The sequence below is a fragment of the Glycine max genome, chromosome 5, assembly GCF_000004515.6.
Source record: "Glycine max cultivar Williams 82 chromosome 5, Glycine_max_v4.0, whole genome shotgun sequence".
NCBI lineage: Eukaryota > Viridiplantae > Streptophyta > Magnoliopsida > Fabales > Fabaceae > Glycine > Glycine max.
This window is the reverse complement of record NC_038241.2, coordinates 7,004,096-7,031,508: the sequence shown is the minus strand read 5'-3', so window position 1 is coordinate 7,031,508 and position 27,413 is coordinate 7,004,096. Positions and strand designations below refer to the sequence as shown.

At 33.6% G+C, this 27,413-nt stretch overlaps 3 protein-coding genes across 6 annotated transcripts; 2 read left to right on the top strand and 1 right to left on the bottom strand.

The window, feature by feature from the left end:
- Positions 1-3,460: 3,460 nt before the first annotated feature.
- LOC100797655 (uncharacterized) lies at positions 3,461-7,942 on the bottom strand. Of its 2 annotated transcripts, none has more exons than XM_003525546.4 (4): positions 7,603-7,942; positions 5,168-5,264; positions 4,488-4,590; positions 3,461-4,394 (listed from the first exon to the last, which is right to left on the bottom strand). In XM_003525546.4, the coding sequence occupies exons 1-4, from the start codon at positions 7,814-7,816 to the stop codon at positions 3,714-3,716; spliced, it is 1,095 nt and encodes a 364-aa protein (XP_003525594.1). In that variant the 5' UTR covers positions 7,817-7,942; the 3' UTR covers positions 3,461-3,713. The 2 variants fall into 2 exon arrangements, with proteins under 2 accessions (XP_003525594.1, XP_006579663.1); XM_006579600.3 differs by having other exon boundaries at positions 4,488-4,587; positions 7,603-7,941.
- Positions 7,943-15,182: 7,240 nt separating this feature from the next.
- On the top strand, positions 15,183-16,814 carry LOC100797110 (poly(U)-specific endoribonuclease-B). 3 transcript variants are annotated; one of them, XM_006579599.4, is made up of 2 exons: positions 15,183-15,380; positions 15,944-16,814. In XM_006579599.4, the coding sequence occupies exons 1-2, from the start codon at positions 15,333-15,335 to the stop codon at positions 16,550-16,552; spliced, it is 657 nt and encodes a 218-aa protein (XP_006579662.1). In that variant the 5' UTR covers positions 15,183-15,332; the 3' UTR covers positions 16,553-16,814. The 3 variants fall into 3 exon arrangements, 1 of the variants encoding a protein (XP_006579662.1); XR_001388286.2 differs by lacking the exon at positions 15,183-15,380 and adding an exon at positions 15,417-15,763 and having other exon boundaries at positions 15,944-16,083; XR_001388285.2 differs by lacking the exon at positions 15,183-15,380 and adding an exon at positions 15,417-15,856 and having other exon boundaries at positions 15,944-16,077.
- A 5,554-nt stretch (positions 16,815-22,368) lies between these two features.
- On the top strand, positions 22,369-26,155 carry LOC100818063 (beta-amylase 3, chloroplastic). Its single transcript, XM_003524248.5, has 4 exons — positions 22,369-23,302; positions 24,037-24,247; positions 24,989-25,099; positions 25,278-26,155. Exons 1-4 carry the CDS (start codon positions 22,773-22,775, stop codon positions 26,067-26,069), a joined length of 1,644 nt encoding a protein of 547 aa, XP_003524296.1. The 5' UTR covers positions 22,369-22,772; the 3' UTR covers positions 26,070-26,155.
- Positions 26,156-27,413: the final 1,258 nt, after the last annotated feature.

Below are 27,413 nucleotides of genomic sequence, written 5' to 3'. Positions count from 1 at the left end.
GAAAGAAATAGTAACTAAAATATGTATAAACTTAAGGAAACTCATTTACGTTTTGTTATTTAAGTTTGTTATTTAAGTTCAGGTTCAGGCTAATCCAACGATAAATGAGAACTAAAATAAATTTTAAGAAAAAATTATAACTCTAACTAAAATTTATATTTGGACCTTTTTTATTAACATATATGACATGTTTACTAACATATGAGACTTTTTTGTCAACATGAGACTTTTTTTTATTTTATAAAAACTAAAAATAAATAATTTTCTTATTGATGAACCTAAAACATGAGCTTCAATTAGCTTCAATTATTTTATCTGAGTCGACCTTAGTTTAATTTATAAGATGGATTTGAATTATCAAGATTAAATAATTAATTTAGATAATAAGGTGCATAATTAATAGTAAAATAAGTATTTATTATCTCTTAATTATCTTTCATCACAATTTAAAATATTAAAACTGCAAATATTATCAACTTTATACTTTTGAAAAATGTACTGGTGGTCCAGTTTGATTTACCCAGCAAATCACCTTTTTTTACACAAAAAAAGGATTAAATAGATTAAAAATAACGTGTATTTCCCATTAATTTATGTCCTTGAATACTTGACTTTAGCTAAAACAAAATAAAAAATTGTGAAAACCTCCATTTTAAATATTAAAAAATAATCATTATTATGTAACATAATTTTTATTTTATTATAAAAAAAAACTTTATTGGAAAAATCTAAATTTCACTTGGATAATTTTTATCACTTGAAGGAATTCATGTTCAATTGTTGATTGATAAATATTACTGATTCACACAAAAAAGAAAACATAATCTTTGGTAAGAAGTTATTTTAATTCAAATTTGTGAAAGAAAAAAAAACTTTTTGTACATCAGTTTATTAGTCCTAAACATAAAACTATCATGACATTATCTAAACATGATGTTTAACATGTCAGTTAGTTTTACATCCTAATTCCACATAATAGTTATTCCTCCTTTGGCCGACTATCTATCTTGTGCCATGAAATGAGATTTTTGGTCTACACATTTCACAGCAGTGTCCCAAACCATGTGGCCCTTGACACATCACAGGCCAAGATGACTAAATATTTTTTGTGTTTCTAATAATTTCATGTCTTTTTTTTCATACGAGGAAAGTTTTGTGGAACTGTTTTGACCATTAGGGATGCCATCAATCCCTAAAAGTACTGTTCAAAATTATAGAGAAAAAACCATGATTCGTGACCTAGATCGAGAGCCATGATTCTTGGCTGTACATACACATGGGTTACTTTTTGAAAAGAATAATGATAATAATATAATCAAAACAATACCCCCCTAAATAAATAAAAATGATGCTCTCTATTGATTTCCAGCTCTTAATTAGCAAAGTTAATTATCAAAAGGATCATATAAATATCTAAATATCTGTTTTTAAAATTTGATTCCCTGGGAAATCACCATTTCCACGTGAACTTCTTAACTTCCCTCTCTATCCTTGTCACCCAACACAATCATAGATAGTTATGTGGCCTTAAACAAACAACAAATTTGGTTGAATCTAGAATACTTCCAGATGGAAAGCATGTAAAATACCAAGTCCTATAATCTATATAGAGTAGAAAATGAATTGAAGTGAGATAGATTTTTAATATATTTTGCTATGATGTTATCTACAACTTATATATAAACATTTAATTTGGACGGTTGATAGAATAATTTGCACCACAAATTACCCATGTTCAAAGTTAAGTAAAAGTGAGATGACGTTGATTATGTGATAAGCACTTGCCACTTTGGATAGGCTCTTTTTCAATGCCTGCTTCCTTTTTTTTTTTTATTTCTGGTGGGCTAATAATGTACTCTATAATGAATCAAAATCTTATAATAGAGAATCATTACGGTGATCAAGGGATTGTGAACATTGGGCACGATAATGGGTTTGATAGATTAGCAGAGAGAACTCTAAAAAGTTGATGTTAAGATGAGTATAGTATAGCCATTGAAACTTGAGAGAACTATTGACAGCATGTGTCAAGGGAAAGAAGGGAAAAAAAAAACGTCCTTCATCAAAGTTTCATTTCCACCAAGAAAGTAGTTGTGGATCGAGAGGAATGTAAGAGAATAAAGCAAGAAAAAAAATAAAGCTCTTCTATTCTTCATTAAGAAACCCATATAGCCTAAAAGGCTATATACTATACCAATATTATTAAAAGTCGGGAGGAGAAAAATGGTGAAAGATGGAATTTTTTTGTGTCCCCAATTGCCTTTAATTCAAAGATAAATAAATTAAAATATGCATAATCACATCAAGTGTTTGATTTGATTGCCCCATTGAAACTAGAATTCACTGCACGTGTACCACCCCACTCATACAGGCAATTAGGTATACGTTGTTTCAATGTTTTACCACTAAATCTAATAAATCATATCCATGATAAAATCAAGGGCTTCCCTCTTCTTTTGTCGGTTGCCCAAAACATTAATTATTGAAGGGGCAATAGGAGCACATATTCTAAGTGGTTTCTTCACTTCTAAGGTGGTGAATAGAGGAAAAACATTTATAGGGGCAGGAATATGTACGTCATGCTTTTGATCACCTTGTAAGCTTTAAGCTATTGACCCACTATCTTGGCTAAATGAGGCTGAGATAGCACCCCTAACCAATGTATATGCAGCTTTATCTTATTATTCCCTTCAAAAGTCAAAATCAGGGAAGTCTCAGATTTCAGAGAACCCCTTTGAGGTATGTATTGACTGGTAGAAACTACTAGACCTCAATATTTCAATCCCTCAAACTCAAACAACCAGCAACACAATCACCCTATTTCTGCTTTCTGCTTAAGCTCTCTGCAATCTAAACTTGGGATTCTAATGTGCCCCATCATCTCAATTTCCAATAACATGTCAAATATCTGAGATAATTTGTCGACAAAAACTTGCAATAAAGAGGGTTGAGATAGTGCATCGTCCTTTCAGCCTATAACATCCTATCCTGTAACATCCTATTGCAACATTGGAGGCAAGGAACGTACGTTAGTCGAATTAGTGTGCAAGGGTATCGCACTGTTAACAACAGTAACAATAATAAAATACCCAAATATGAACAGGGTTTTGCCGATAAAATGAGGCAGCTGCATCTTGACAATGTACTTTGACAGTGTCAGAAAGTAGGGCAGAAATAAACAAGGACAGTGGAATAGCAATAGTTAAAAGTTAAAACTACTCATCTATTCAATTACTTTAGTCATTAAGTACATATTTGATTTGTAGTTCAAACTGCTATGAGGCAAGTTCTAATGTAAATTCAATGAATAAAAGCAAAATAAACACAAAAGCAAGGATCCTGATGCATTGGCAAAATGACTTTTGCTTCAAACATAATTTTACAATGGAAAATCAAACACCCATTAACATTGTAGACAATGTCTTCAGAATTGAATGAGAAATTATTGTTGAGCACGAAATTGAAGCGCCAAAGCTTTCAAGTCATCATTTGATTAATGGACTAAAGTTGAACCGTAATTGAATTGCATAATGCTCAAACTGAATATAATCTGTTCACACTTCAACCGGTTCAAGTATCCAGATTAATTTCTAAAACATTTTTGGCTTGCATTTGACTACCTAATTCTAATTAGAGAGCATTTTCCTAGAACAGCACAACATTTATATTTCTGTTTCTTTCAAGGTAAATCACAACGTTTAAGAAATCTAGCCTCATAACTGCTCTATATCCTGGGTAGAAAAGTGTTTGTCTATGGTGTGGAGAACTTCTAGATCAATCTCAGTGATGGTAACAAATTTCGGTAAAGAATAATCCAATCCTTCTGTTTGTACCACATCACTTTCAGCAGTTTCATTCGCATGCATTTCATTGTCTTGAAGGTCTTTCGCGCTAGAGCCTTCGTCTAAATTGAAGAGTTGGGTCTTCATCTCTAAGCACGGCTTCAAATCCTCCTCAGTTCGGGCTTTATTAATTTTATCCATAAGATCACTTATAGCTGATAACCTTTCAATCCCCTTTCCCCTTTTTGAAGCTTCATTAGATTCACCATCAATTGATTCATTTATGTCACCATCTACAGCACTTTTCTCGAGCTTCTTTAATCCCTCGTTTACAATTTGTTGTATTCTCATTCTCAAACCATCACTTCTCATTGAATTTGATCTTAGCTGCAATTTTATCCCAGGGATCATTGCCTCATTGCTCTCCATTGGAGTAGCATTAGACTCTAATGCAGAGGGCACATTGGCATCCAACGACTTCACAGCTAATACTTCTTCTAGTAAATCTACATTCTGCATGTATCGGTCAAAAGCTTCATTTTCCACTTCAACATTCCGCTCCTTGTATTCCTTTATCTTGGCAAATCTCCATTCGTTGATAGATGCAGCATCCTGTAAACATCACAATGCTATTACTTTCACACAACATACAGGTCACCGGAACAAGTTATACACTTAACCAAGCATTGCTTATGCACTGTGTACCTTTCTAGTTAGTGGCTTCTTTGAACGAAGGGAAAGGTGTAAATTATTGAACTGAGCAAAACTATTGGAAAGTTGTCGAAGTGATGCAACTCTACCTGCACTTCTGAAATAAAAGACAAAAAATCCTCAGCTCAGGGAAAAACAGAGAATTTGAAAGAAGCTTTTAAGTGTTGATTGTACAGTTGAATTAACAAGTCACCGGACAAACATTTAAGAAAAGTTCAAGAAAAGTATTGCATCAAGAAGATGGTATAGCCGTATAATACAAAACACACACACAAGATTGAGCCATTACTGAATAGCACTATTCATGTGAGGTAAAATATGAGAAAACTGTTGGCAGCGAATTCGGCATAAAAGAAAATTCTTACCTCTATTTTTTAAATAAATTCAACATATTTCAAGTAAAGCCCAACATGTTTAAAATATAAAAAAAAAAAAAAAAACTTCGTACCCCATTGTCCAGAGGCTCTTCGCTATGCGAAGGTATGGGGGAGGGATGTTGTACGCAGCCTTACCCTTGCATATGCAAAGAGGCTGTTTCCGGATTCGAACCCATGACCAACAAGTCACCAAGGCACAACTTTACCGCTGCACCAGGGCTCGCCCTCAACATGTTTAAAATATAAACTAAAAAATTGATTTGATGCACATGTAGGGTGCTGATGCTCATAACTTACGTTGATTGAGGTGGATGTGGATCTAAGGATTGCTGGTCAAGGGGAGACGCACCAGAAGAGGATGCCTTGTCAGGAAAAGTTGAATTAGCTTTTAACACTGCATTCAACATAAGACATGGAAGCAAAGGGAGCGGAGAATAAACATCTGTTAGGATCTTATATTATGGGAAATATTAAAAAGAAACAATGTATACAGATAATTTCAATCTCACCAATAGATTGAGAGAACACTCACATCTTTTTTAATGCATTCTCTTATTTCACTTTGTAGAAGAAACTTATACTTTTAATGCTACTAGTTAAACAAATGCTGACATGCCCCCTGCCAAGTCTTAAGTTAAGGGTAGGGGTCCACTAAAGCTGTGTTGCATGAACACATGTAAACACTGGCATTGGTACAAGAACAGAGGTACAATAAAATTTCTAAACCTAAGGTAAGAGATACACAAAAAAAGGGGATTAACTTGCACTGATACAAGTTACACTAAAATTATGATAAGAACTCTCAATCCAACAATAAATTACGTAATTCACACACAAACAGAGAGAGAAAGATCACAATATCAGCTAACTTTTATGGTGTAGTTCTCCCAAGGTTTTTAGCAGATAGCAGCATGTAACAGGAAGCCTTGAAAATGCTACAAGGGAATAACAGACACAGCGATATATATATTTTTCACAATATCAGCTAACTTTTGTGGTGTAGTTCTACCAAGGTCTTTATCAGATAGCAGCATGTAACATGAAACCTTGAAAATACTAACGGGGGATAGCAGATAGCAGGATAGCTACTAAAGTGAAATTATAGGTATGAGAGGAAAAAAGAAAGAAAAAAAATAATAGATATACAAATGCTTGAAAATTTCAAAATACCAGAAATTAAAGATGTTACCATTTCACAATTAGTAAAAAAAAAAAAACAGAAAGAGAAATTTGGGAAGATTAAACTTTGAATTGAAGAACAGAAACAGAAATTTACGAACACAAGAGTGAAGAGACAGGGCGTGAAGTGTGAATAGACTTCAGAGACAGCAGGAAGAGATGCATTGGGTGGAAAGAACCTGGGTCACATGAAATACTGGCGATGTTGACCAGAAAATGTCTCAAAATGCAGAAGAGATGATGAATATACAAGAAGCAAGAATAATATGAGGTTGGCCTGAGTTCTTAAAAACCCTATTTGATCTTAGAGGAGATTACTGACCCAAAAACATAAGAAAATGGGATGTAAAGGTAAAAAAAACAGGGGCATTTTGAGGCTTCTCATGAAGACTGAGAGCAGCTGCTGCAATCATGAAATGGCCATTTATCAATATCAGCCGCAATTTGCCACAATGGAGAAACACACTGCTACTGCTCCTGTCATGCCCAAGAGTCACGATGCCTTAATAGTGCAGCCAGCTACTAACAGCTATTGATAACTATGCCTGAATGATAAGTGAGTATTAAGATTGAGTGTGTAGCCATTACCCAAAAACTACCAGTACTGAATACACACCTAATACAGGTATGGGTACAGCAACTATTTAAGAGTACCAAAGTATCATAGCTCTAAGGTAAGCCTGTCCATAGCTAATGAACCCAAAACAGGGCTATTTAAGAGTGTGTAGCCATTGCCCAAAAAAGGCCTATCCATAGCTACTGAACCCAAAACAGGGCTGAAAAAACTTCGACTCGAGGTTGCCTCGCTGTAAATCTACACGGAAATTCAACGCCTCTTTGGTAAACAACTATGCTGCTATCCAAGATTGATTATTATCTTTAGAGGACCTTCTTTCCAATTATAAGCTAAGTGCACTATATAAGAGTACACAACTTCAGCTGCAATATCAAGGTTTTGAGGCTTGCCACAACCACATCGCGACCACAATTGCAATTGCATTTGCCCACAATTTCCGGCAATGTCAAGGATCGCAACAAACCACAACCACGACTGTAATTAACCTTGGACATAGCACAAAAAATAAAAGTTTTTTTTTTTTTTGCGTACTTCTACTAATAGTGAAAAAGTACTCAAAACTTAACTCAGTTTTATCAATAACACTGAAGTCATAGCTTAACGGCATGACCACTGTTAATCTAAGGCATAACTATAACGAGTTAACAGCAACAAAAGGCACAACGAAACAAAGAGTAAAGCAAACTAGGAGTAGGATAAAAGCTTATAAACAGAGAGAAAGTTCAGAGACAGGTAAAAACAAAACCCTAATTTTGCTGAACTAATTAAATGACATGTTAACAACAAATTCCTTCCTCTTAACTACAATTCAAGAAGGTGAGATCATGGCAAACAATAAGTCAGACAGTTAAAGCATGATAAATCAATCATAAACGGCACAAAGCAACACAGAAATATCATTATTTTAGGGTAGCGAAGAAGAACAAGAATGTTTCTTTGTGATGTGAGAAAGAAAAAAGAAGGATAAGGAACGAACCGTGGATATGACAGGGGTTTTGATTTCTAGAACAGCAACTCTTGCAACATTCATAGGGGCACCTTGAACGAGCGACATTGCCACACTGTTTGCACTTGGGCTTGTTGTGGCCGCGCTGGGACTTGGGCGGAGTAGGAGCTGCACCTACGCCAACGCCTAGGGTTCCTGGTTTCGCCGTCGCGTTGTTAATGTTGCTGTTGTTGGGTGTCGCCATAGAATACCCAGCACCACCTTTCTTTGTTTCTTCTTCTTCGCGCGAAATTGAAAATGAAAATTGAAACCCCCAACCAAACAAGGACCAACAACAAAGGGTTATTGAGGGAAAGAAAGCAAAGAATGAAAAATTATGAATTTGATCCTTAAATTATTCAATTTAGTTTTTAAATTTTTAAAAAATTTAATTAGATTCTTTAATTTTTAAAATTACATCAATTTAGTTTTTTCCCCAAAATTGGGTTGGCACGGTTAAAATTGTAAACTCCAATTATTATTATTTTTTTTTTAATAGTGAATTAGTAACTATTTTTTAACCATCACTATATTTATTTTTATTTTAAACATTAGCATAGTCCAACACCATCCTACACATCCAAATCTTGTGTGTCACCAATTCCATCAAACCTCAATTGTACCTTGCCGCCACCTCCATCTTATCAAAGCTCACGTCACCTATGTTGATCATCATTGTCATCGTCGTGTGACATTTTCTCTGTCCAGACTTGTGTGACCCCGTCACCCCACACCCCAGGTCACAACCCTTACATTACGCACCACCTCTACTTCCAATACCAACATCGCGTGTCACTCTCTCTCACTGGCCTGCACGCACATGCGACCACAACACAACTATATCTATGAGTTGTCACACCGCCTCCTGTCAGATTTAATGTCTCAAGCGAGAGACATGCGCCTTATTAAGGATTAATAAATAAATATATAATTGTTATGGACTAAGTTGTAAATGGAGTGTGAACTTAAATGGAGCAATTTCTAGAAACAATTACTATTTGATAGGAGTAATGGTTATATAGGGGTTAATACTCACTTACATGAAATAGGTTCTCCTTCTTGACCTTAGAGTATTCTCTCAACCTTAGTCACCATAACAAAAGAGAGAGAATAGAAAGAACAATAAAAGGAAGTGAAATCTTATTTTTTTCTTCTTTCAAGGAATCAAAGTGCACCACAGAGAAGTCTCATTAGGAAAAAGGTACACATTTTTTATCTATTATTTGTGAGAATCAATATTTCAATATCCTATTTTTTTTTCTATTATCGTGATCCAATTTTTTATATAGATATAGAATTTGAAAGTGAAAACCCTTTGCTTTTTTTTTATATATAACTACTTGAGTCGGATGAAAGAAAATCTTCAAGTTCGATTTTGAAAGGGGGAGATCTTATTGGATTGGATCCTATCTCAATTTTTCGTTTGCTAGACCCGTAGTTAAAAAACCCACTTTCTTATGATTACAAGGTTCATTTGAATATGAAATTCAATCTTGAAAACACAACATACCAAGTGTTGAGAAATTATATGATTCTCCATTAATAATGTTTCTTTCCAAATTTTATGAATCATAATTATGAAATTTAGGAATTTTTCTTCCGCTAGATGTATTTCTATTATGTATCAAAATTATGTAACTAGATTTGATCGATGATTATGTAACCAAGAATGATTTAATTTGCTTGATTCTTTTTCAATTGCATTTTGGAGAAATGCTTATTGGCTTTCAAAATGAAAATCCACGTACGATGACTCACCAAGCATGTTATGGAAAAGGTTTTGTACATTAATTGCTTATGAATTCCGAATGTAAAGACTTTCAAGCCAAAGTCTTATTTTTTTCAATTTGCTTGAATTGAAATTGCTTAACAAATGATGGCAAGGTTTACATTCTTTTATGTAAACTCTTTCAAGCCAAAGTCTTATTTTTTTCAATTTGCTTGAATTGAAATTGCTTAACAAATGATGGCAAGGTTTACATTCTTGTATGTAAACTCTTTGAATGGTTCCAATACCTAAACACTAATTATGTGACTAGAGGGCATGTGATTTAAGTGTTTCCGATTTCCTTTTATTACATGATACTTGAATGTGATTAAAGGAAAATGTGTGATTGAATATTTATGGCCTAAAACCTAATGCTACAAATGTTAGTAGCATTAAGTATACGCAGGTCATATGTTTATTTGGAATTAAGTGTAAGGTAGATTTGTTAGTCATTAAAGTGGTCAAATTTTTAAGGTTATTTAATTCCAAGTTAATAATATTTTTCTTCAATCACCCATAGAATAATGGATGTTGAAATATATAATTATTGGTTTATGGGTATATTGAAATTCATTGTTATAAGACGTTTATGGATCATTCAAAGGTTTATTAGTTGTTCTTATAATTAATGAATATAATTGTAGGTAATATATGTGTATCATTAGTTTTATTTATATGCCCAAAGGTAATAGGTGATTCTAATTTGTGCATATTTAACTGTCAATAATGTTATAATTTTATCAGCGTCATTATACTGTGTGTTGGTGTATCACCCAAAGGAGAGCATTGTTATACATTTATTGTTGTTTGAATATATTATATGTATAGCATGTATTTTATAACTCAAAACATTTGTGTAAAATTTTATTATGCAGTATTAGTTCCCAATTCATTGAATTCTCATGTTTTGTCTGTGCCAATTTTTAAAGGACTTAACTTCTCTTACTGAAATGAGCAAGTCCAATTTCATCTTGGTGCTTTGGATCTCGATCTTGCTATATTGGAAGAGAAGCCTGCTACTATTACTAAGAAAAAGCCATTATAGAGCTTGGGAAAGATCAAACAGTCTCGATCTTTCTTATGATTACAATGTTCATGAGAATGACTATCGCAAACAACATTAAGACAACTATCCCCAAGATCGAAACTGTTAAAGAATTTATGGGGTTAATGAAAGAGCGCTCCCAAATAGCTAATAAGTCTCTTGTTGGGACATTAATGAGTACGTTGACCACCACGAAGTTTGATGGCTCACGTACTATGCACGAGCATGTCAATGAGATAACAAACATTACAACAAGGCTTAAGACCTTGGGAATGACGGTGAATGAGAACTTCCTGATACAATTTATTCTTAACTTATTACCATATTAGTATGGTCTATTTCAAATGAGCCATAATACCATGAAAGACAAATGGAATGTGCATGAGTTGCATAGTATGTTGGTTCAAAAGGAAACGAGGCTTAAGAATCAAGTTACCCAATCCATTATGTAAGCCAATAGGGAAATCAAAGAGCTGGAAAAAAAATTATGAAGAAGCGTGATAAGGGAAAAGGGTCATTAAAAAACATAAGGCTTTAATGAGGCACCAGTACAAATCCAGAAGAAAGCATCAAAAAGCAATAATTGTCATTTCTGTGGGAAAGTTGAACATTTCCAAAAGGATTGCTTAAAACGTAAGGCTTTGTTTGAAAAGAAAGGTGAGCTTAATGCTTATGTTTGTTTTGAATAAAATTTAATTGAAGTTCTCATAATACATGATGGATTGATTTTGGATGTACGACTTATGTTTCTAATACAATGCAGGGATTTCTTACAATCTAAATCATAAGCCCAAATGAGAAGTTCATCTTCATGGAGAATAGAGTGAAAGCTCTAGTGGAAGCAGTCAAGACTTATTGTTTAATCCTTGACACCAAATATCATTTAGACTTATTGAAAACTCTTTATGTAGCTAGTGTTTCTAGAAATTTGGTTTCATTATCTAAACTCGATCTTACTGAATACTCTTTTACTTTTGGTAATGGATGTTTCAATTTATTTATACATAATCATCTCATTGATATTGTTAATCTTTGTGATGGTTTATATTAGTTGAATTTAAATGGTTTGTATGTTGAAACGCTTTTGACTCTGCATCATAATCTTAGCACTAAAAGTAGTTTAGTGAATGATCGCTCCGCTTTCTTGTGGCATAGATGTTTAGGTCACATTTATAGAGAAAGAATGGAAAGATTAATAAAGAATGAAATTCTTTCAAATCTAGATTTTACCGATTTGAATATTTGTGTGGATTGTATTAAAGAAAAACAAACAAAACACACAAAGAAGGGTGCTACAAGAAACACTCAGCTTATTGAAATTGTGCGTACTGACATTTGTAGACCTTTTGATGTTAATTCTTTCTTAAAGGAAAGGTACTTTATCACATTCATTGATGACTATTCACTTTATGGTTATGTTACTTATTGCATGAGAAATCTCAAGCAATGGATGCCTTAAAAATTTATTTGAATGAAGTAAAAAGACAATTAGACAGAAAGGTGAAACTTGTCAAGTCTAATAGAGGTGGTGAGTACTACGAAAGGTATGATTAAACTGGGCAACACCCACGTTCATTTGCTAAACTCCTTCAGAAACGTGGTATTTATGCGCAATATATAATGTCAGGTACATCGCAACAAAATGGTGTATCAGAAAGGCGTAACATAACATTAATGGATATGGTTAGGAGTATGTTATGTGACTCTAATTTACCCATATTTTTGTGGATGTATGCATTGAAACTTTTCATGTATTTGTTGAATAGATTTCATAATAAGGTAGTTCCAAACACATCTTTTGAACCGTGGACTAATAGGATACCTAGCATAAGGCACCTGCATGTTTGGGGTTGCCAGACAAAAATAAGGATTTATAATCCACAAGATAAAAAAACTGGATGCAAGAATAATCAGTGGATATTTCATTAGATATCCATAAAAATCAAATGGGCATATGTTTTACTGTTCTAATCATAATATGAGAATTGTTGAAACTGGAAATGCAAGGTTCATTGAAAATGCTAAAATCAGTGGGAGTACAATTCCACAAAAATGTGAAAATTAAAGAAGTTAGAGTGCAAGTTCCTTTAACTTGTGCCTCTAGAAATAAAGTGAATGTTCCTCTAGATGTTGTTCGAAACAACAATGAAGAAGAGCAACACAATAATGATGAGCTCATGATTCAAAATGAACCTATTGTAGAAGAATCAAAAGAAGTACCATTAAGGGGGTCTCAACGAGAAAGAAGGCCAACTATTTCAAATGACTATGTGGTCCATCTACATGAATTAGAAATTAAATTAAGCATTATTAATGATGATCTAGTTTTGTTTTCACAAGCTATAAGTTGTGATAATTCTAATAAGTGGTTGGAAGCCATGAAAGAAGAGTTAAGATCCATGGAACAGAATGGTGTTTTGGACCTTGTAGAATTGTTAGAAGATTGTAAGAGAGTTGGTTGTAAGTTGTTCTTTAAGACTAAACATGACCCTCATGGAAACCTTAAACATTACAAGGTCAAACTTGTTGCTAAGGGTTTTACTCAAAGAAATGGTGTTGATTAAGAGACATTTTCACCAGTTTCACGAAATGACTCCTTCAGGATTATCATGACACTGATAGCTCATTATGACTTAGAACTACATCAAATATATGTGAAAATTATCTTTCTTAATGGAGATTTAGAGGATAATGTTTACATGGACCAACCAATAGGATTCTCAGTTGAAGGGAAGGAACACATGGTGTGCAAATTAAAGAAATCAATATACGAACTTAAGCAAGCTTTCCACTAATGGTATTTAAAGTTTAATGATACCATTGCTTCCTTTGGATTTAAGGAAAACATTGTTGATCGATGTATATATTTGAAGGTCAGTGGGAGTAAGGTTATATTTCTAATTCTATATGTTGATGATTTCTTGCTTGCAACTAATGATCTTGGTCTTCTTCATGAGACAAAGAAGTTTCTCTCTAATAATTTTGAAATGAAGAATATAGGGAGGCAAGCTATGTGATAGAAATAAAAATATTCCAAAAAAGGTCACATGGAATGTTAGGTTTATCCCAAAAAGCATATATCAATAAAGTGCATATGTTGTTTGGAGTATTATGTATGCCCTAAGAATGATTTGGAATGAAAACATATATCAATGTCCTAAGAATGATTTGGAATGAAAACAAATGGAAGCAATTCCGTATGCATATGTTGTTTGGAGTATTATGTATGCCCAGATTTGTACTTGATTAGACATAAGCTTTGTAGCTAAAATACAGGGAACAAAGGATCACATGCTTACATATTGGAGGTATGATCACCTTGAGGTGATTGGACATTTAAGACTTGGACTTTTGTTGGATGTGTGGATATAAGAAAATCCACCCTTGGTTATGTATTTCTTTTAGTTAGAGGAACATTATCGTGAAAAAGTGCAAAGCAATATGTTATTGCTACATCCATTATAGAAGTTGAATTTGTAGCATGTTTTGAGGCTACAATTCAAGCTAATTGACTCCAAAACTTTATTTCAGGGCTTGGAATCATCAATAGTAATGTCAAGGCATTGAAAATGTATTGTGATAACTTTGTAACAATATTTTTCTCTAAGGCATTCAATAAAAAATATTAACACAAATCTTATGATAACTAACCCTTTGGCAAAAGGATTACCGTTCTAGACATTTATTGAACATGTTAAAAATATGAGCATTATTGTTATTAATGATTGTTGAGTGTAATGCATACTTCTATTTTGGATTGTTGACATTTTGAGCTCATTTATGATATGTTTCTCATTACCTGTTCTCTACATTTGCATACATATTTGTATTAGAGTAACGTAAATAGGTATCGTCTTAAATAAAAATATTATGTTGGACCATTATGTGCTTCTAATTATGCTCATATTAAAAAGAAGTCTAATTTGTGGTGCACGTAAGAGATTATGTTGACTAAGTGATGTAAGACTATCATGACTCAAATTAGTACGTATTCTTAATTATGAAATTATGATGTGTCTAATGTATAAAATAATTTAGTTATTTTAATGTGCATTACGTAAGTTTAATTAATCTATTTATTTGTCCATGATGTTAGGTAATGTCAAATGAACCAAGTGGGATAATGTAAGATTTAATATCTCATGTAAGATGCATTTGACTTATTAAGGATTAATAAATAAATAATTTATTGTTATGGACTAAGTTGTAAATGGGCTGTGAACTTAAGTGGAGCAATTTCTTGAGACAACTAGGAGGAGTGGTTACAAAGGGGTTAACACTCACTAACATAAAATAGGGTTCCCTTTCTCACATTAGAGTATTCTCTCAACTTTAGTCACTATCACAAAAGATAAAAAGAATAGAAACAGCAATCAAAGAAAGTGAAATCTTGTTTCTCTCTTCTTTTAAAGAATCAAAGTGCACCAAATAAAAGTGTCACTATGAAGAAAGATATACATTGTTTATCTATTATTTGAGAGAATCATATATTTAGTCTATATGATGTTTTTTTTATATATAAAAATTGATATATCCTTTTCTATTTAATCTCTTCTGTGCGCTTTTTCATATTTTTACCGTTAAGTGTTGCCAATAGAGAAGCTATTGTTGCATGTTATTTGCATAGTCTTCTTTCCAATTTTGACTCCACTGTTGCATGAGATTCTCTGCATTGAACACAAGAAACTCATTTAGAAAGGAGTGATCTATAATTTTTTAGATCTAACTTAACCAAGAATTATTCGGTATACCCTTTCTATGGGTGGCAAGTGATGATTAATGTTTTATTGTAAAGTTATTCACATACAAATTTTCATGTGGTGGATACCAAATAAACGATATATTTGAGTGTTTTTGATACAGGATTTAGCTAAGCCGAGCCTGTCAAGAGTAGCGTTAGCTTTCCTTATGGCCACTGAATTCCCGTATTGTGCAAGCTTAGACAGTGTGTCATTGGTCATTTCATCCTCTCTAATTTTCTTATTTTTTTCCCCTCTATTATTGATACAAATAGTACAACGAATTGCAAAAATTGTAGATCACTCCTTTGCTTTGATGTGCTCTCCCTCGAGATATTAAGCAAAAAAAAGACAACACCATGGTTCACCAATGCTTCAACAACCCTAAATTGTGTAAAGAGAAGTGCCAGCAGTGGCAACAATTTATCAATTTATAGCTCCAAAATTTCCAATTGTGTTTGTCTGAATTAAGAGCTGACATTGAGAAAATAGCCTCAGTTGCATTGATATTTGCCTATATTTATTTCTATCCACCTCTTTTTAACAAATGTTTCCATCAGTATTATAACGCCGCTTATCCATTGATTCATCGAAGTTCAAGTATATCCAATGCATTAATAATTTGGAAACTATATTAGTGATTTATACAGAATACCACGTTTTAAAAATAATATTAAATTTACCAAGTTTCAGGTCAAAATTCTTTTTATTATGGATCTGAATGTTTTACGCTTCATCCCTGCCTGAATCTGAATGATGGATCTTACCAATTTGATGTAGGTTCCCAAGGAAAACTGGCACAGCAATAAACGACCTGCTGATGAGCAAGAATACTCTAATGAGGTTGAAGTTCGTGCTAGTGTGGAGCCCTCAGAAGATGAACTTGCTGATCTGTCAAGAGCTTGTGACAAACTCTGGGATCTAGATTTAAATCTTTTGGTACCTTGCAAAGACTATGAAATTGACTGTGGTGAAGGGAAAAAGGAATACCAAAAGGAAGATATGGCACAGGGGAGCTTGTTTACTTGGGTTAGTGATGATGTATTCAAAAAGCCTACATTTGCTCGTTTTCTTTCACTTTTGGATAACTACAATCCACATCAAGGATGTAAGGAAGTAGTCACATCTGAAGAGAGACAAGAGCAAGCTTCTTTCATTGAAGAAATCAGTAGAACAGCACCAATTAAATATCTTCACAAGTATCTTGCATCCAAGGGAATTGTATCAGAGACTTGCCAAGAATTCAAAAGAATGATTACCAGTCTGTGGTTTGACCTTTATGGCCGTGGTGGCACTTCTGGTTCCTCTTCTGCTTTTGAACATGTTTTTGTTGGAGAAACCAAACAATGTGGTGAAGTTTCTGGCTTTCATAACATGCTGCAGCTATGACCTCGTATTTTTCTTTCTGCCTGTTTCTAATTATCCATTCACAATTCATGCCAAATTTAAGGTGTATTAACTTGTTATATTCGAAGTCGTATTTGATGCTCTTTTCAACCATCATTATTCCGTTACTACCAGTCTCATTGGCTAACCAATTACTTTATTGTATTTTTGCGGATTAGTTTGCCTCTGTGCTGTCTAGTTTTATTGTAAACATGGCTCCTTGAAGAATAAGTTCAAAGTTGAAATTGCTAAGAATACTTTGCAATAGTCTTTTGTATTCAATAGTTTTCCCAATGTCATGATACTATATCTACAAGTACTTATTCAGACTTGCTAATTTTTTTGTTATTTTATTTTTTGTGATCTTCTTTCTAAAAATATTTTATCTTGTTATTTGTGAAGTCATTGACATGTTAAATAGATGAAACTTGCTATTAGAAAAAATTCAAGTCTCACATCGGTTAAAGATAAAGTCAAATTAAAATATATAAGTGAGGGACAATTTTTACTCCCTAAATCAGCTTTTAAGGTTAAATTAGACCTTAAAGTCACATTATAAAGAATTTAAGATGAATGTTAAACTCACATTTTGAAAAATCTAAGAGGAACAACTTTCACTCCTTAAACCAACTTTTAAGGTTGAATTAGACCTTAAAGTCACATTATAAAGAATTTAAGATGGATGTTAAACTCATATTTTAAAGAATTTAAGATGGACGTGAAGAGGTGTATTGAAAAAAATTCAAGTTTCACGTAAAGCCAAGTGAGGGACAATCCTCATCTCAACCTAAACTTTTGGGGTTGAGTTAGGCCTAAACTTACATTCTAAAATTAGCTCAGATATATTTTATTTCTTTAATTTGTAATTTAAACTTATCTTGTCATTAGGTGACTTTATCTATCTCACCTCTTGATGTATTTTGGCAATTTTATCTTGAAGAAGCAAAGGGGAGAGTTGATTATCAAGGCTATATTTTTCCCCGTCAATGGGGACAAATTGTGAGTAACAATTTGTTAAATTAAACTTATTCCGTTGGCAATAATTCCAAGCACAGACATACAAGTTTGGTGCACCAAACACAATTAAGTATGTGTTGTTATTAAAATCTCAGATTTTGCTGGCTTGCGTAAGCTTAAAGAGTGATACATGCATGATAAATTGAGATATCTAGGAACTTTTATTGGATACATGCATGATACATTGCTATGTAACCTGTAGGAACTGCATAAATTTCTGCCATAAGCTCCACCCTTCCATTATTTTTATTTGCAATTTACGTCAAAGGGCAAGAGCTTTAATTTTATTGCCATGTTGAAGGACTTGCATAACTAGAGGAGCTTATATCTCCGATGCTTTCAATTCATTAGCCCACCTATGTACAGCAACCATCACTGGTAAGTTATTATTGGATTGGACTAGTAAATTGTGTAAAATCAAGGGTGAATAAATGAAGGGCAAAGAGGGGTTTCAATTGGGGTTGAAACAGGTGTAGATGTATAGCTAGCGGAGAACCACAACCCGTAACTAGTTGTGCGCTGCAGCATGTGCCACGAGTGTGGAAATAGCTAAAATAAGTATTGTGCATTTGTGCATAAGATGGGACTTTTTCTTATCATGACAATGAAATTAGATTCTCTTTAAGAAAAGAGCTGATTAGCATTTTGACCAAAAACATAGGTTCCACGTACCCATAGCCATAAACATCTTAAATTTGAACTGCACTTTCATAACTTCACCAATCAGAATGGTTCCTCACCCTTGTCCAGAATTAACTTCACCAAAAAAATAAGAAGAAATGAAATGACTTGCTCAGAAAGTGAGAGATTCCCTCAATTTTGGATTACTTTAGATAGAAATCTCATGAAATCGGTGAATTTCACCACGAGGGGTTTTAGAAAGCTGTCTTTTTTCTTACTCCCATCAAGAAGCTAATGCTAAAAAATACAAGTTTCAAATTAAACGTCGATGGCTTCTGTCATGTTTTGTTGATTTCCAAATCTTAAATGAGGCTAACTTGTTTACATGTCCCTTTTCCCGTGGTCATCGATTAATCAACTTTTTTCCTTCTAATACCTTTTTAGTTGAGAGATGAAATGAGACAAACGTTAAAGATAAGGTTATATTTTCCTCCACAAATTTTGTCCTACGAATTACATGCACACAACTTATCTCCATGACCCTTGGTAGGATAGAGTACAAAATATCAAAAATCAAGCATTTTGGAAGATTCTGAATCATCATTTTTTTTCTGAAACATGATCAACTTGCCCGATTTCTCAATCAAACTTGAATACTTCCACGTTCCATCTGATGCCGATGCATTTTATAGCCGACAATATACACTTAACCATGTTCTTCCTAACATGTCTGTCTGTCCCCTAATTAATAATATCTTTAGTTTAGGAAGTTATAGTAATATCCCGTTCTGTGCTATACTTATGGGACCGTGACTATAGGAGGAGGATCATACTATGCAAATTTATCAGCAGCTCAAGCTTTGTTTTGTTTTTGGTCTCTAAGTGGGGATAATAGGAGAGAGTTTAGCTGGGATTTGAACCCCACTACTCTTTCTCTATGTTCCAACTCTTGTCTACTTGAAAAAACATTAGGAAAAAAAAAAAACCAGTGCAAGCATTTGAATATTAATTGCCAATACCCTTATTAGTCAGGCTACGCCACCAAATGCCTAAGTAAAGAGCTATACGCTATATCTGACTGGCTAAATGATATATTTGTTTCTTTATTTTTTTTCATTTTAATTATTTATCTTTTTTTTAGTTTAGTCTTTTATTTTTTTAAAAAAAAATTATTTGGTCTTTCATCTTATTTTTTTGTTCAATTTGATTCTTTATTTTATTTTGTTTAATTTGATCCTTCAATTAATTTAAAGTTGACGTCATTAATCATTTAAAAATATTTTTTTTGTTCAATTTTCTCTGTTTTTCCTTCACTTCATTTTTAACAAAAAAAAGTTTATTCTTTAATGATTTAAGACATTAATCTTAAATGAATTGAAGGATTAAACTGAATAAAAATAAATAAATAATTAAAATAAAATTTTTAAAAGATAAAGGATTAAATTGAAAAAAAATAAGATCAAGGATCAAATTAAACTTTTTAAAAAATAAAAAAGAATAAAAAAAAGATAAAAAACCAAATAAGTCATTTGACCTATGATTTAATAATGAATTAGTGATACATGACCATAACCTAAAATTGAATTCACTAAGGTCAAATTTACATGCATTTATGTTGTCACTTTATTTATAGAAGATCAAACAATTCAAATTTTAAATGCGTGTTTTAATTCTAATTTATTGAAATAAAATATGAACTATTTGATATTAAATTGTTGAATGCATAGAAATTTGATTAACAATCCAGGTTCATTAATAACTCTCATTTCCCTTTATCTCTTCTCCTTTGGCATCATATCACTCGTCAAATTAATCACTAGGGTCGGCCTAGATGTGGGGATTTAGGTAGTATGCATGCAGATTTAGGTTTGTTGTTGTTATTATAAAAAAAAAAATATCACCTACCAAATTTATTATTTCTCTCTTTTTTTATTACTTTCTCTCTCAAGGTGTAGACATCCATTGAGGTGTCCACATTAACACCTAAGATCTAATCTATGAGATGTATAAGTTCTAATTTTATTATGTTAACTTAATTTATTCTTTTTATTATTTAAAAGAAGTTGAAAATTGAAATAGAAATAAACCTATGTCATAGGTGTGCATGACGTACTCTTAAATTCAAACTCTTTTTAAATTGGAAATAAAATGGTATGACTCTTCACTCTAAAGATTTACTTTGAGGATATGTAGTGTCTATTTAACAGCATGGTATTGAGAAATTGGATCCTCTAGAGTTTGGAATTCAACTCCACCTCCATGCAGTTGTAATCCAACGGTCCATAAATTTTGAAAAAAAAATTATGCTTTATTTTAATAAATAACGAAACATTTTTCATGATTAAGATTTGTGCAGTTAAAATTTTAACTGCGGGGAAATCTTGATCCTAAAATCCAATGTAGGCCTAATGAAAGTCTCATTTCAAAAGGATATAAACCTATCTATCTATATAAAAGGGACATGAACATTAAATTAATTTGATTGATTAGGTTATAACAATCAAGTTCTACTCTTTTTTTTTTATCCAATATATTTTTTGGCCCAAAATCAGATACTAATCTCTTCAACTACAGATGTTTTTTATACATGAACTTAGGGATCGATCATCAGGGCACATGTTTAAGGAGAATGGGTATTTGTCAATCAATCTACACCATGTTGGCTATCAAGTTTTGTTTTAGTAAAAGATGTTGTTCCACACACCTGAACCTAAAGATTAAACTCGTGATAACATGCTTAAGAAGCATAGTTATCTACTAATCATATTACAATAAGTTGATTATCAAGTTCTGCTTAACTAAATCAGTCTTGCAGACTTGAGAATGGTTTGTTTCCCTTAAATCATCATATCCACATATCAAAGTCAAAGAATCTCGAATAATAAATTCATCGAAATTCCTCTAAAAAAAAAATCATCCAAATTTTTCCTCTACAATTACGGAAACTTTTGCGTTATTTTCTGTTGTTACTATCCTTTTTAATCAATCAGATAATGGATAAGCACGACAAAGGCTTTACCAGCCAGATTAATAGCATGTTTGGATTTGCGGTTGTCACAACTTCTACATTATTTGGTGTGTTTGGATTTGTGTTGTCACAACTTCTACATTATTTGGTGTGAAGACGTGGATACAACAACAACAAAGTCTTATCCCACTGGGACGGGAACATGTGAATGCTAGATGCAAATCCAAACAAGCTATCAACAGTTAGTAATTCATAAAAGTTCAGCATATTAGCAAATGGAGAATCTCATCAGCATTTTAATTCTTCCTGCAAAGCGTCATATATTTTGGACGTTATCAAACCAAATAATTGCAAGTTTGTGGTAGGTATTAGGAAAATTGTTGCCAGATGACAAAAAAATACTTCTCGTCCACATTCCACGGCTATACATTATTGGTCAACATTAAAATTCTATTAATTCCCATCAATAAAATGCATATGTTAAATCTGAAATGGTATGAAAAATTGTGTAGTTATCAAAAACACGCGGAAAGAACGGTTCAAGACTAATGAAACCAAAGACTTGCTCTGAACCACAGGTTTTCCTAACTAAATGAACATTCAACATTTCTTATCCTGAGCCAGGTGAACCAGAACCAAGAAATTATTGAAATTATGAGACATTTTCATCCATGAAAACCCAGTTTGTGGGAAAAGGCAGAAGCCAGTGACAAGCTACTTCATTTGGTGGGGTTTGTCTTATGGCGGGAATACAAAGCCACTCATCAATTATCTCGCCAACCAATATGTTTATATCACAGAAAAAGAAAAGAAAACAAATAATTAAACTTTACATTTTGGCACATTCAATTTTGGCTTCACTGTTGAAAGCTGTTTGCAACTGCTATCCAAGAATTCATTTCAATAATTTAGATCAAAGATGTAAATTTTTGTTACTTTTTTTTAACAATTCAAGCTGATTCTATTTTAGCATTCATTTCATTTCAGATTAAAGCACTAGGAAACAAACATTCATTAAGGCAGTGCAACAAGTTTAGCAAAACGTCTAAGCAATATATACATATACATATATATATATATAACGTCTAAGCAATATTGATCTATGCACGAAGTCACATATTGTGACAAGTGTCCTCCAATGAGGTTCGAATAGACGACCTAAACCTTATGCATATTACCCCGACCCCATTTCTAAGCTTACCCTAGTGGGTTGAACAATTTCAATTGAATTAAATCACAATTAATTCAAAATGTCAAGAGGATTGCATAGCCTCAAGATATGTTATTTATTGTTTAGGGGACGGCTCGAAATTTTCACTTGAACATACTGAGGCTCATACCTTAAAAACTGAAGGCTAAAGGCTAATAAATAAGCGTTAAAAACTGAGGCTCATACGTTTTGAGTTAGATAAGTATGGAATAGGTGGAAACACGTAAGCAAGGTTCAAACAGAACAGACTAGTTTTGATTTTTTGCACTTTTTCCAATTTTTCCACTTTTCAATAAGAGCCCACCAATGTTGTCTAGTTCAACTCCTCAACCCAGCAAGTTCTTTCTTATAAATACAAGCATACCATCTTGAACAATTCCTACATATCCTTCCTTCATCTTCAAAATATGGCTCTAACACTTCGTTCTTCAACTTCTTTTATTAATCAGAAGGAAACCAAAGTCCTTAAAACTTCTGATGATATCCCTGCGACAGTTAGTTTTTCAAAATTCAAGCCATTGGTCCGTCTCCGGGCGAAAAATTCAATGCAAGAAGCGCATCACACTCGCGAGAACAGCTTCAATGAAGCAAGTAGAAGCGAGAAATGGGAGAAGGTGCTTGCTCCATCGGTTGCACATAACCACAATGATTCGAAGAGAGTACCTGTGTATGTGATGCTGCCACTGGACACGGTAACAATGGAAGGAAGATTGAACAAGCCTAGAGCAATGAATGCGAGTTTGATGGCCCTGAAGAGTGCAGGAGTTGAAGGTGTAATGGTGGATGCTTGGTGGGGTTTGGTGGAGAAAGATGGGCCTTTGAAGTACAACTGGGAGCCATATGCTGAGCTTGTACAGATGGTGCAAATGCATGGTTTGAAGCTTCAAGTTGTTATGTCTTTCCATCAGTGTGGGGGCAATGTTGGAGACAATTGCAGGTATGACAGTACTCGTTTTTATCATCTTTTCTTTTTAATTTTCCCCTTGTTAGAAATTGATGTTTTGAAACCAAGCAAGGCACGTAATCCTTTTTGAATTGTTCCATTTTATGGAGACATAGTCAGCGACATGAAAGTAAAAAATTTAAATAATTGATTGGAAATCATAATTTTTTGTGAATTCCACTTTTAAATCATGAGATAGAGTTGTTAGAGGGAGTACTGCTAGCATTTTTCTTTAAACAGAAGGAGGAAAGGGAAGTGTTACTGTTATATTCTCTAATAGTATTATGGTGGATGGTATGAGACTACTTGTTTTATGTTACTTGTGAAAATTATTTTTTTGTTTTTAAATTTGCATCTTGCTGGAAATTGATGTTTTGAAACCAAGCAAGCACGTAATCGTTTTTGAACTCTCACATGTGATGGAGAAATATTCAGCGAAAGGAAAATAAAACATTTAAAAAAGAAAAGAAAATGTTATTGTTATAATTAGTTTGTTTGGATTCACATCTAAATAACTCAAACATGAATCACAGAAGCAACTTTTAGTTGCTTTTGGTGTGCATCCTGACGTGAAAATTTGATTAAATGCCGATCACGATGCCAATCCAAACACACAGATAATCTAATATGGTAGATGATATGAGCTAAGAGATTTTGTTAGGAGGACCAAGGTCAAGTTATCAGCATTTTGTTACAATTGTCTTAGTATTGTACTCTCTTTTTTTCAGCATTCCTCTACCACCATGGGTGTTGGAAGAAATCAGCAAGAACCCTGAGCTGGTTTACACAGACAGATCAGGGAGGAGGAATCCTGAGTACATCTCCTTGGGCTGTGATTCAGTTCCTGTTCTAAGAGGAAGGACTCCTCTCCAAGTGTACTCTGACTACATGAGAAGCTTTCGTGACAGATTCAGAGATTACTTGGGCAGTGTTATCGTGGTAAGCAATTCAGCAACTAATAATGCTACAAACTGCTATACATAGACACTGCTGATATAGGATACAGAAACTGCAATATAATAAAATTGTTTATATTCTGAGATATTTGTGTCTGTCACGAAAATCCACTACTGATAATATGGTCCATTCCCTAAAATGCGTGTTCCATGCGCTACACTTGGAGTCAGGAATCAAACAAACGTACAAGAAATTCCCTTGTAATTTTGAGCTTGCAGTGAACGTTATCTTATTAGGTTCTGGATAAACTTCTTCATACATATTTATAAAAGAAAAAATAAGAAAAAATAAACTTCTCTTTTGAGTTAAAATTAATTTATGTGTAAGTTAAATGATTTATACATAGTTGGGATGCTTAGCTTTACTGTAATGCTCTCAGGCATCCTTTTTCTAAAAAAAACCTTATGTTTTTTAATAAGTTATATGGTTTTCATTTATCCAAAAAGCTGATTTTAAGTTGCATATAAGCTAATTTTAACTTCATGGGAGCATCTAAAAAAAAACTTTATGGGAGAAACTTATGAGTTTACTCTCTATCTTTTTTTTTTTTATCTTATAAATACTTAGCGAAACTTATCCTACTAGAGTCTAAGCATAGGAAAAAAAGAACAAACTTAAAAACATTCGGGGCCTATCAGATGCTTGATAAGTTGTCATTTCAACATTTTCTCCATCCCTCTGCCTTGAATGAAATTTGAACTTTTAAGATCAATACTTTTGCAGGAAATACAAGTGGGGATGGGTCCTTGTGGAGAGCTGAGATATCCTTCTTATCCGGAAACCAATGGAACTTGGAGGTTTCCCGGAATTGGAGAATTCCAATGTTATGACAAGGTATTTAAAAAAAACATTAATTTAAACTTTCTTTTGTACTTTAATCCTAAAGAATGAATGTATTGGTAATGTTTCATAACCATTGGTCCCTATTGACTTATAACAAGGATATCACACAGAAGATAAAATAAAAAACTTCAAAATATCTATGGACTAAAATGACTTGTTTGTCATGCAGTATATGAAAGCATCCTTGGCAGCAGCAGCCGAAGACATTGGAAAGAAAGAATGGGGAGGAGGAGGACCCCATGACTCAGGCCAGTACAATCAATTTCCTGAGGATACTGGATTTTTCAAAAGGGAAGGAACATGGAACACTGAATATGGACAGTTCTTTCTGGAATGGTACTCTGGTAAATTGCTGGAACACGGTGAGAGGATCCTCGTATCTGCTAAAGGAATATTCCAAACAACTGGGGTGAAACTATCAGGGAAAGTTGCTGGAATCCACTGGCATTACAGAGCAAGGTCACACGCAGCTGAACTAACTGCTGGCTACTATAACACACGACATAACGATGGATATCTGCCTATAGCAAGGATGCTGGCAAAACATGGAGTTGTCTTCAATTTCACCTGCATGGAAATGAAGGACAGAGAGCAGCCTGACTTTGCATATTGCTCACCTGAAGGGTTAGTTCACCAGGTGAAGATGGCAACAACAACAGCTAGAGCAGAACTTGCTGGGGAAAATGCATTGGAGAGATATGATGCAGATGCATATGCTCAAGTTTTATCAACAAGTAAGTCGGAATCCGGCAGCGGATTGGCTGCATTCACATATCTAAGAATGAACAAGAGGTTGTTTGAAGGTGATAACTGGCGGCACCTAGTGGATTTTGTAAGAAACATGTCTGAGGGTGGTCGGAGAGAGAGACTTCCAGCAGCTGATTCCCATGGGAGTGATCTTTATGTTGGGCACATCAAAGCAACACGGGAAAAGCACACACAAGAGGCTGCTCTTGTGTAATTGTATATTTTTGCTAGCTTAGGCATCTTGGTATATAGTTAAAAGCATCATAAGATATTTTTCATAGAAAAAGGGAAGTTACAAAAGAAAAAAAAAAGGAGAAATGAGATAGTATCATGACATAGAACATTAGCACATGTCATGCCAACACCTAAGATGATGGAGAAGATTTTATTTCATGTAATGTGTATATAACTACAACTACAATGGAGAAAAACAGTTTATCTCCTGACATTATAAACCACTTGAATGTAACTAGAGATGATTGAATGGAAATCCTCAAGTGTGTTCTCCACACTTAGGCTCTATTATATTATTAAACATAGCTTACTCAGCTAGATACAGAGCAGGTACAACAGGTATACAAAAGACAAAAATAAAATGTACGCTACTACTTTAGGTACATCATGACCTATTTTCTAACATTCCCCCTCAAGTTGGAGCATATAAATCATATGCACCAACTTGGAACACAAAAAATGAATCTTAGGCCCCCTTAATGACTTGGTTAAAATATTTGTGAGTTGATCATTAGAGCCAATTTTTTCTATACTAATTTCCTCAGCCATTAGCTTCTCTCGAACAAAGTGGCAGTCAACTTCTATATGATTGGTTCTTTCATGGAATACTGGATTAGAGGCAATATGAAGCATTGCTTGATTATCACAATAGAGCAGCATCTGTTGAACTTCACAAAACTTAAGTTCCTGAAGAAGTTGCTTGATCCACATAAGTTCACAAGTAGTTGAGGCGATTGCTCTATATTCAGGTTCTGCACTGGCTTGAGCAACATCATTTTGTTTCTTGCTCTTCCAAGAAATCAGATTTCCTCCTATGAACACACAAATCTTGTAGAAAAGCGCCTATCTATTGAAGAACCTGCCTGGTCAACATCACAATACCTAATAACATGGGTGTTTCCCATATCTTCGTACAACAACCCTTGTCCTTGAGCCTTTTTAATGTACCTAAGAATTCAAGTGACAACATTTCAATGATCAATGTAAGTATTATGCATAAACTGACTCACTATTCCAACTGCAAAAGAGATGTCAGGTCTGATGATTGTGAGATAAATTTTTTTTCCAACTAGTCTCTTGTACCTCAGGATCTGAGAGGGGTTCACCCTGTTTCGCCATCAACTTTTGATTTGGATCCATGGGACTGTCAACGGGCCTACATCCACTAATGTCAATCTCATTCAGAATATCCAAAGCGTACTTCCTTTGAGAAATAACAATGTCTTCGTTTGATTGAGCTACCCTTATACCAAGGAAGTATTTTAGACATCCAAGGTCTTTGGTCTTAAAATGGCTGAATAGATGTTTTTTCGACTAAGAAATT